Source organism: Hippoglossus stenolepis, chromosome 12 (genome assembly GCF_022539355.2).
Source record: "Hippoglossus stenolepis isolate QCI-W04-F060 chromosome 12, HSTE1.2, whole genome shotgun sequence".
In the NCBI taxonomy this organism is placed as follows: Eukaryota; Metazoa; Chordata; class Actinopteri; order Pleuronectiformes; family Pleuronectidae; genus Hippoglossus; species Hippoglossus stenolepis.
Window position 1 is genome coordinate 19,665,858 of NC_061494.1, and position 10,585 is coordinate 19,676,442.

The following is a 10,585-nucleotide window of genomic DNA, read 5'->3' on the forward strand; positions in this document are numbered from 1 at the left end:
GAGAAGCGAATGTGAACCTGGCTCCAGAGCAGGATCACAGCTCTACTCTGCTGACTCTTTTTGACATGATTGTCTTGGGCGAAATCGTGTGTGCATGATAATTTTTGCTAGAAGTGAATGTGAAGCTTAACACAACAACCAGTTATTGATTTATTTACATATATTATAAACAACGCACAATAAAGAGAGAATATAATTAAAAAAAAGAAAGAAAAAGAATTGGGACATTTATCTCTTTGCTTGTAAGTTCTTTACAGCAAGATGCAACATTATCACACAGATAAATAAAACCATTGTTGTTGTAGATCTGCAGGTAAACGCTGCAACATGACGGTTTTGATGAAATCTAAAATAAACCCTCCACTAGATGCTGTTGATGGCTGAGGTGAAAATTTAAGAGGATACTCAGATGATATGTCGCACACTCATTATTATTTAAGGTTTGTGCACAGCCATCGAAGCAGGACACTACGGTGAAGTGGTTTCCGGAGCAGTTTTATCACGTCCATACCCACAACAACTGGGAAACGTTCTTTATGAACAACACTGGTTCAGTTTGTGACAAAATCCGATGATCTTGGTTTGGCTGATTTCTCACCAGGACTCGCTTGAGTATTTTCTTCTTTTCTTCTTTCACAGAAGTCAGTCTCTTCTGTTGACGTGTCATGATTCGGTGCCGGTCGGCTGGCTGCCGTTTGAACCCATGGAGATGCTCTGTTTCTCACTTAATGTCTTGACGATGGTTGCAGCAGGAGACTGGAGCACCTTGCGGGAGAGTCTCATTCTACCGTCCGTCGGGTCACGTCCGAAGTACTTGACCTGATGACAGAACTCCAGTTAGAGACGAGCGGAAATAGAAAAGAGAGGAGACTACTTTTGAAAGTTCAGCTAGCAGTTAAGGACACGTACCTGTATCTGCTGTCCCACATCTAAACCCAAAGCACTTGGATGTTTGATCTAAAACAAAAAAATACAAAGAAATGAGCTCAGGAATAGAAACATAGACACACAGTATGCAGAGGCAAATTCACCAACCCGTTTGTGGTCCAGTTGTGAGTTGTGCAGCAGGACGGCGCTCATGTTGGGATAAAGTTTCACCATCACACCAATGTCTCTGTAGCAGGGGAGGAAAAGCACGTAGGACTTGTGTGAACGCTAAAGGTCTGAGAACTGATTACAGGCGTGTTTTACGGTCAAAAACCCAATGTGTTCGTTTACCTTATTTCAGTGATGGTGCCAGTGTAGATGGCTCCAAACTCCAGCTGCTGTTCCTGCTGCAAAACAGAAAAAACATACATGCACGTTCATGCGCATACTCTGTATATGTATAGAGACGTAAATGTATGGATATTAAGTTTTTATTTGATCTATAGATATTTATATTCTTGTATTTTGATATTTCAGACAATAGATTACATTTCTGGAATTATTAGATGCTCCTAAATGTTTTGCAGACTCACATCATCTTTGCAGATCTCGCTGATGAAGTCTTGAGCTTCGTTCATGGCTCCCGGTGACGGAGCGAACACAGAGAAAGTCTCCTCATCCACCTGACTTATTGTCACACCTTCAGGAGAAAAAAACAAAAAGTGAGAAACACTTTCATGTGATTCTCCTTAAGTTCCACTTCATCGACAAAGACATCACAGTCCTAGTTGGTTTTCTGATTCACTTGAATCGGGTCTTTAGTTCACATGAGTAATACCTGTTTGAGCTTGTAACCTGCGGAGGTTGTAGCCTCCGGGACCAACAAAGCGAGCTCGTCTAGAAACAGGCACCCGGACAGTTTCTGGAGGCAGAATGCAACTCACATCAGAACACAATATCTATACATTTAAACATAATCAAACACAACACCTACCGATGACGGGTCCGTTCTCTTTCCTTGTCCCTCTTGGTTTGACTATGCATTTGTTCATGATGCCCAAGATTTCCCTTTTTGCCACTGAAACATAACAACATAGAAACAAAGGCTGTCAGACGCACTCATTTTACTCTTTAGTGTAAAATGGTGAGTTTCAGTCACCAGCATTAACAATATTACCTGTGGCCTGTTGGATCGCCTCCATGACCAACTTCAGAGGCAAACCTGCTATCTTCACATCCGCCTGGAGGGCAAATAAATCAAAATGGGCCAGGGTCAATATTTGTATTTCTTTTTGGGTCAATTTATTTAGTTTTCTGCCTGTTTCAGCAACAGAGTGAGACATAAAAAGTTCACCTGCAAAGCAGTGATGCCCTTGTTTGTTCCTGCCAGTTTGAAGTCCATGTCTCCGAGGTAATCCTCTATTCCCTATTTAGAGAAAACAGATAAGCTCTCATTCAACATCTCCAATATAATTAAACAAGAACATTGGCTATAAGTTATTCTCATTGCTTAACGAGACTATGTCTTGCACTTAATGGCGATTGGTCACACACTAGCTACAGTAGTTCAGTATCTACCAGAATATCAGTGAGTAATCTGTAGTCTTGGATCTCAGTGGGTTTCTCTGCGTTGGCCTTGGAGATGAGGCCGATGGCTACACCTGCCACAGCAGAGGAGATGGGAACACCTGGGAGACACAAACACGGACTCATGAGCTACATCACATCACAAAACTGCTCTTCATTAACTAAACAGCTAAATCTGTGTGTTCTGTGTCTATTTGAATTGAATCGGATGATAATAAAGCGCCAAAAAGCTTCTCAGGTAGAACATCATACAAATATAACTTGCAGTTTTATGCTGAAAAAAAAATAAATGAATTGCCATATATATATATATAAAAACTGCAATTCCTGAGGTCTATGACAAAGAAATGGAAAAACTGCTTGATATTTTACAGTTCAACAATAAACTTGATTATAAATAAAAAGAAAACACAAATACTATCAAATATATAGAACTTGAATTAAGAAATCAATTATTTTACATAAAATATAAACATAAATGCATGTTACAAAACAATTGGCTGATATAAACGTCCAACTGATCTATTGGTTTGACTTTTAACACAAATGTATATTTTTAGAAATCCTACATATAATTTATGTTTGAACAATTTTACAACAGATTTAATTTACAGGATAAGAGACATGTCTGGTACCTGCATCCATCAGTGCAAGGCTGCCTGCACACGCTGAAGCCATCGAGGAGGATCCTGAGAGGGGAAACAGAGAGGGAGGAATAAAAGGGATTCACACATTTACATCCACATTCCTGTCTGAGATATTTTGCCAGACAATGGTCACATTTCCTGTGACACATATAAAAGTGTCACCACACTCACCGTTTGACTCTAACACCTCAGCAGTGACCCGGATAGTGAATGGGAAGTCTTTGGGAATGACTGGTCTCAGAGCCTTCTCAGCCAGGGCCCCTGAGAACACACCATCGAGAACAAATACATTCAGATCCTTCCAAACACTGTATTCAAGACTCTTTACAGATGCTGAATACCAGTCAAAGTAAATTTGAATACAAACCATGACCGAGCGCTCTCCTGTTGGTGCCGCCCACCTTTCCAACTTCATTGGTTGCATATGGAGGAAACTGAAATTCAAGAAAATATAGATTTGTGTGTTGAAGGAAACAGAATCATATCTAATAATCTATGACACAATACAATGGAAAACAGATAATACTCACTTCATAATGAAGCATGAAGTTTTTGTCTTTGATTCCACTGCAGAAAAAAGAGAATGAAAGAAATTCATAAAATTGTTTGATCGTTTCAGTCCGTGTGATGAGATTGTGTTTTCAGCAGGATTACACAAAATATAAAGGAAAGATTTCCACAAAATTTGGAAGGATGAGACGTGCGCCAATGAAACAAATAAAATAAAATATTTTCAATCAATTTTGGTGCAAATCTGGATAAATCCAGCAATTTCACTGTCTATAAGCTTAAAAGATGGGGTGTGTTTTGGGACATTTTCTCATATTTAGGGGACTGATGTCTATTAGTGTGTAAATTCTAGATCTAGTGGATTTACATGTGTTTTCGTACGTGTAGTTTCACGTGTGAGTGATCATTCTACCTCAGAGCTGTGGTGATGATATCTGCTTTGACAGTGGATTCCAGGGAATCGAATGTGACACTGCACAGCACCTGCAGGAAATAGAGGAGAAAACGGAGTCACGTACATTGACTTAAGAAATCAGAGATGCTTCAGAAAACTGAAACATGACCAAATTTAATTTGTTTCAAATGAAATCTTCACACACACCTGTGTTTGTCCTCTCTGAAAAAGGGCGGAGCCATGGAGCGGCTTAAAGAGGTCTACGTCGCAAGAGATGTTCCTCAAAGCCGTCAATTCCCTTCCATCACACCTGACACACAGACACGTTAAACGTTGAAATTAAATACTCAATTACAATATTTGCATCATGTGTCATGAGAATATAAATGTATTTGATCAGTTACCTCTTGTACTCATTCAGCACTAAGTTGCGGAACACTTCTTTGCTCACAGTGTTGAAGGAATCGATGACCTCAAACTGCTCAGCCTGAGGGAATTTTACTACATAAGAGAGAAAAATACAAGAGCACAGAAAACTGAAATGTAAAACAGATTGTATGACTGTTGGAATGAATCTGACAGAGCTGCAAGATTATTTGAAACACCTCAATTTATTTCCATGGAACACAAACAGTGAGTATCACCCACCTTTTAGATCCTCTTCTGTATCGAGTCTAACTTTGTTGATGGCTTCATCTCTAGAAATCTAAGACAAAGTCAAAGTATTAGTTATGGTTTGAGTATCATAGCATTATTCTGAAGTAGCTAAACAATCTCATAACCAGTTTTACTCGACAACACAACACCCAATAACAAACAAAAGAAAACTGAGCACTAACTGGGTATAAAACGGCCACATGAGGTGCCAAGAGAAAGCTGAAGCAAAGACAAACTTTGGATCAACATACAGGAAACAGAGGCGAGTCTTTACCTTGTCGTGTTTGGAATCAGTGAAAACCGCATAGATCCTCTCATTAGCTAATCTGCAAAAAGGAAACCGAAGAACAAGGCTTTCACTTAACATCTAAAACAGTTTGAATCCCGGTTCATCCCAGTTCTGACAAGTCAAGTCACTCCTACATGATGGAAAACAGATGCATTATGGGTCTTACTGCCGAACGTGTTCCACCATGTCAGCCGGGGTTGAAAAGACCTTGACTGGGGTGCGCTTGGTGACCTTCTGTTCCCGCGCCAGCTGCTGGATGGCGTGTATGATCTGCTGGGTGTGTTTGACTCCCACCTTCACCGCATGGCAGAAGTCCTGCTGCAGCACGTTCTCAGCAGACGCCTCAATCATCACTGGCAGACAGAGCGTCACATTAAAAGGCAGCCCTCACAGCTTTGAACCCTGGTATTTACATCTATCCTCAGTTATCCTATCACAGGACATGTTTTGCTTATACCAGCAGTGAACACACGCTGTCGGATGTTAATACCAGTTCTGAACAAATTACTTATCTGTGCTGTAGATGGTCTCAAAGTGTTTTCAGTCGACAAACCCCAGAGCAGCAGCTGGGAGCTTCATCTGTTTGCTGACTTACCCACTTGACTGCTGGGGCCTCCAGCCAAAATCATGTTTAGACTGCTGGAGGTCATCTCTGCCCTGGTGGGGTTGATCAGCAGCTGTCCGTCAACCATGCCCACACGCACGGCACCTAAGACAAAGGCAGCCCCAAGCTGGTATTAAAGATCAGTTCAATAACATCCCAGGACTTAACGTCTGTCGACCAAAATATAGGAAGAGGTCTGGAAACGTTGCTCACCTATGGGTCCGTTCCAAGGGATGTCGGACAGAGCCAGAGCAGCAGAAGCTTTAATGAAGGAAAATATTGATTTAGCTAATATTCTAAAAAATACATTCTCTGTTAAAACCACAGGATGGCTAAGTGTGAACTCACCGGCATTAATTGCCAGCACATCTGGATCATTGACACCGTCAACTGCGAGCAGGTTACAGAGGATCTTCAGGAGACAAAACACACACACACACACACACACACATTTACACACACACACACACACACACACACACACACACATTTGGAGACATATTCCCTTTATATCTTTGTTCAGAAAGAAAAATGAAGAAAGGAAAGAAAGGGCAGAAATATAATTCCATAATGGTGACGTCACTTTCAAACTGAACTGACCTGAGTGTCGTAAAAGTAACCAGAAGGGAAAAGGGGTCGTATCGACCTGTCTGAGGACCAGAGACATCAGAGTTAGTCAGAGTACAACACTGCATCACATGAAACAAGACCCAGTCATATCAGCTCACCTATCAGTCGGCTGGTGAGGATCTCATTGTCGGTGGTGCCCAGCTCCCGCCTCAGGTGGTTTGTGGGGATCCGACCTGCAGCAGCAGCTTTCTGCCTGTAGTCCACCTGTCAATCAAACACACACACTTTATTTTCTAGTAGACAGATGACTCACAGGGTCAGGGTGGATTATTCTTCCACTTGTGTCACATATAAACAGAACTAGAAACAAGAAAGGACCCCGGTCGTTTAATTTGGAGAACGTACCACAAGAGGCATGAACTGAGACGGAGAAGGTTTGGTCTTGCTCACAGCAGTCGCCATCACCGAGGTATCCCCCAACTTCAGACAGAGAAAAAGATGGAAAAGGTTCCAAATGTTAATGCATCCCCACCAAGTACTTGTTCGATGCAAATGTTGACTTTACTATTTCTCTGTACCTGAACGACTGCAGATCCATCAGCGAACCGGGCAAACTTCCCCGTGGAAATCTCCAGTTTTCTATAAAAACAATAAGAGCACAACACATGAAAAACATTTAACACACCAACACAATATCTACAGGTGTGTGTGTCCGTTATTTTGAATACTACATATGTTGTTAAGTATAAAGAAAAAACACAACTCCTACTGCAAATAAAATGATAATTTTAGGGTTAAATGTTTGTGAATTTGACAGAATTTATCCCACAAGTGTAACAGATACAAAGCTTATACTGTAGATATATATACAGGTCTGTTGACAAGTGGAGCTCCCCACTACCCCTCCCACCCACAGCTGTGACCCTGTGTTACAGAATACACACAGGATGAAAGAAAGGAAAATATTAGAAAGAGAATTACAAATAAAAACTAAAAGTGGGGGACTCTCTACTTTAAAAGGACATTCATGTGTTCCACCCCCATCTTTATCAAGTCATAATAATCCAGGAAGGTGTGTGTGAATGGGTGAATCCAGATAAACTGTACTGTAAAGCGAGTGGTCATCAAGACATGAAAAAGATGCTGTGAAAACCTTGGTAACCTTGTTTAGATACGTCCTGAACAAATAAGGTTATAAGAGATAATGAAGCCAGTGACAGCACATTAGTAACAGTTTGAGTTATACGGTGAGAACAGATTTAAATGTGCCCGGTCCTCTGCTCCGGTCCCCGAGCTGTGAGGACGGAACAAGTCTGAATAACCCGATGAACTCAGATCCTGACAGAAAGCAGGAGGCAGGAGGAGTCCACTCACTTCTCCCCGAGCTCCACCCCGGCCGTCCTGGGCTGCGCGTGGCTGCTGAACACGCTCTGGTGACAGGGCCGCACGTGGAGGCGCGCGAGAGACGCTCCGAGCCGCAGCAGGTTCTTCATCTTCTGCTCGAACGCCAACAAACACGGGACAGTCTTCTTCACACCTCGGACACAAGCGTGGGGGCTGCCATGACAGTGCGTCACCGCTGCGGCGTGACGTCGGAGAAACGCGCCCGCCGATTGGACGGCCACAGAGGTGAGGGTGTCACGTCGAAAGTGTCCGGAGGAACCACGCCAACACACTTTCAGTTCCGCTAACGAAAAAAACAACAATGCGAGATATTGTAAATATTGTTTTTTTTAATTGTTTTAGAGAAATGTTCACATTCACAAAAGTAAAGTTTGTACCAGAAAACCTTTGTTCAAAATCTAAATGAAATGTAACAACACATGCAAACGATTGAACAAGCCACAAACCCAGAAGCCTTAAAGACTCTTAATATGAAACTTCAGTGTTTAAGCTGCTTTTCTTTTCTTTTCTTATCTTATCTTATCTTATTTGTCTTTTCTTTTCTTTTCTTTCCTTCCTTTAATTATCTTTCCCCTTAACCTCTAGCATGTGAGGTTTCTTGTGTAGTGCTGTTTATCAGGAGGTGTTTTGCAGTTCCCTTCACATCAGTTCAGTTTTCTCTGGAAACATCACAGTGCTTCAGACCAGCTTTAATATTTGACTATTTCATGCCTGATTTTTCCATCAAGAGAAGAGAAGTCGTGATGGCGCCGCCCTGTGGAGAGATGGCCGCACAGCAGCTGGTCCAGTAGCAGCTCTGTCTCCAAACAAGCAGCTGATCTCAGACTCTTCTCTCCTGTGAACATTCAGTCACTTTACTTCTTCTTCGTCCAGACATTTGTTTGAGAAGATGTTTCACTAGTAATGGAAAGATTTGAACTGATAATTTAGTGTGTTGTTTATCCCTGAAAGTGTCGTTGTCTTGTTTGTACTCTGGACTCTTTATTGTATCATTCAGACTTTGTCTTTTCTCACTACTTCATATTGTAATTCCGTGTGTTTACAGACAGAAATGTTTGTATATTCAACATGAAACGTTTCTTTGTGGTTGAAGTAGATTCAACGTGCACATTTGGCACTCTGGTGATATTAGGACGGGATCAGTACATGAAGTTTACTCAGTGTTTGTTTGATCCAGAGTTTATGTATAATGAAAAATGGCCAGTCAACATTTTGTGTGCGCTCAGTACAACAACACGAGACGTGACACCCGCAGTCAGGACTCTGTTAAAGTGACACCACCATTAATAACTAAATACATGATCGTAAGTTTGTCACATAAATCATCCTCATAAAAAACTGAACAAATGAACGTGAACTGGTTCCATTTGCATGAACGGAACTTTGAACTAGTTCATTTTAAGTGTGAACTGGCACAACCGTCAGTGGGGCTGCTGCAGTTGTTATGGCAACAGATCAGATTAACAGCATCTCTGTAACACTCTCTGGATGACTTTCACACATACACACACACCTGCGCAGACTCAACCTCGTGCACACACACAGACACACACACATCAGTTAATTTGCAGGGGTGAACAGCAGAATCTCACACGTTTCACACAAACACACACTGAAACACACAGGCACACATTCCCATTATGACAAAGGTCTAATAGTAGGATCTTGTCTCCATGGCTCCAAGACCCACTGAGATCTCATTATTACCAGCACAGCCATGGACTATTAGTGTTTAATGGACTAGTCTGTGTGTTGTGGAAGAAGACAAGGATCATAAACCGCTCAGTGGAGGATGTCGTGTTGCTTTGTCCTCAAGGGGTTTTACTATTTGGAGAATCCTCTTGTATAAATGTGCATCGACCAACACAGACTTCAATTTCTCCTCCGTGGCTCGTCTGTCAATCTGTGTAACAGTCCATAATCCTGCAGATACAAGGTATTGATGTGTGTGATTGATCATCAGATTCATACGTTTACAAACTGACCAAATTTAAAAGATTGAAAACCAAGACTGACCACAGAACACAAAATGAAACAACACCAGTTTATGTAATTGTGTATTTCCTTATGTGTAAAAACGCATCTGTGAGAAGCATTTTTGAGAGAATGTGCAAAACAATGTGAGCCACAGGAATTTATCTTCAACGTGAAAAAACATTCAATCCTTGTGATTTTATTTGCTGCAGTTTGGGGATAATGTGATGATGTCAAAGGGGATATTCTTGTCCCTGTGTGTGTGTACATGCGTGTGTGTATGTGTGTGTGTTTCAGAAGGTGACACCTGCCCGAGTGCTGCACTGATCTTTTGCACACACATAAACAGACACACACACACACACACACACTGCTTACATTCTTCTCTCTGGTCAGAGAAACATCTCACTGCTCCTCCCTGTCCACGAAAACCCAGAAATTGGATCCACCGTCCTTGGACATGCAAAAGCTTCAGGGAGCCATCGTTCAGTCAGCTCCTCGCCACTTGAATTGGCAGGGCGTGATTTTCATTGTGACAGGCATGATAATTACATAATGGTGCAAGGCAGAGTTCCACGCTTACAAAACAAAGCAGAGTGCAACTGGAAAAGCTGTTACAGATGTTCACAGTGTGGAATAAAAGGACTTGTAGGACTATTCTATTAAAATGGATGAATAAATTGTGACTGTTCTCAAATAAAAGTAAAATCCAGACATGGTATAAAACATAAAAGTGCTCAGTGCAGAAAAACAGCTCTAGTGGGTATTATATTATCAGATGATTATTAAACTGTCTTTAAACTATAATCATTCACTTTATAACAGATGGAAAAAGTATGAAACCAGGTCATTTATGTGACATCACACCAGGTATTAAGTTGCCAAGGAAAGAACCCAACACACACACACACACACACACACACACACACACACACACACACACACACACACACACACACACACACACACACACACACACACACACACACACACACACACACACACACACACACACACACACACACACAGACACTATATTTAAACAAATCAGCTTTCTCTACACATAAGATTGAATGGCAGAT

General features: G+C 41.5%; 1 protein-coding gene across 1 annotated transcript; it reads right to left on the reverse strand.

Moving 5' to 3' along the window:
- Nucleotides 1-137: 137 nt before the first annotated feature.
- Nucleotides 138-7,761, reverse strand: LOC118119395 (polyribonucleotide nucleotidyltransferase 1, mitochondrial). Its single transcript, XM_035173340.2, has 28 exons — nt 7,500-7,761; nt 6,704-6,764; nt 6,531-6,605; nt 6,284-6,389; nt 6,156-6,205; nt 5,904-5,967; nt 5,769-5,816; nt 5,547-5,660; nt 5,118-5,304; nt 4,937-4,988; nt 4,654-4,711; nt 4,410-4,506; nt 4,213-4,315; nt 4,024-4,094; nt 3,632-3,668; nt 3,469-3,535; nt 3,273-3,362; nt 3,090-3,143; nt 2,446-2,555; nt 2,222-2,293; nt 2,045-2,108; nt 1,862-1,945; nt 1,706-1,789; nt 1,461-1,567; nt 1,219-1,274; nt 1,036-1,114; nt 910-957; nt 138-819 (listed from the first exon to the last, which is right to left on the reverse strand). Exons 1-28 carry the CDS (start codon nt 7,616-7,618, stop codon nt 664-666), a joined length of 2,313 nt encoding a protein of 770 aa, XP_035029231.1. The 5' UTR covers nt 7,619-7,761; the 3' UTR covers nt 138-663.
- Nucleotides 7,762-10,585: the final 2,824 nt, after the last annotated feature.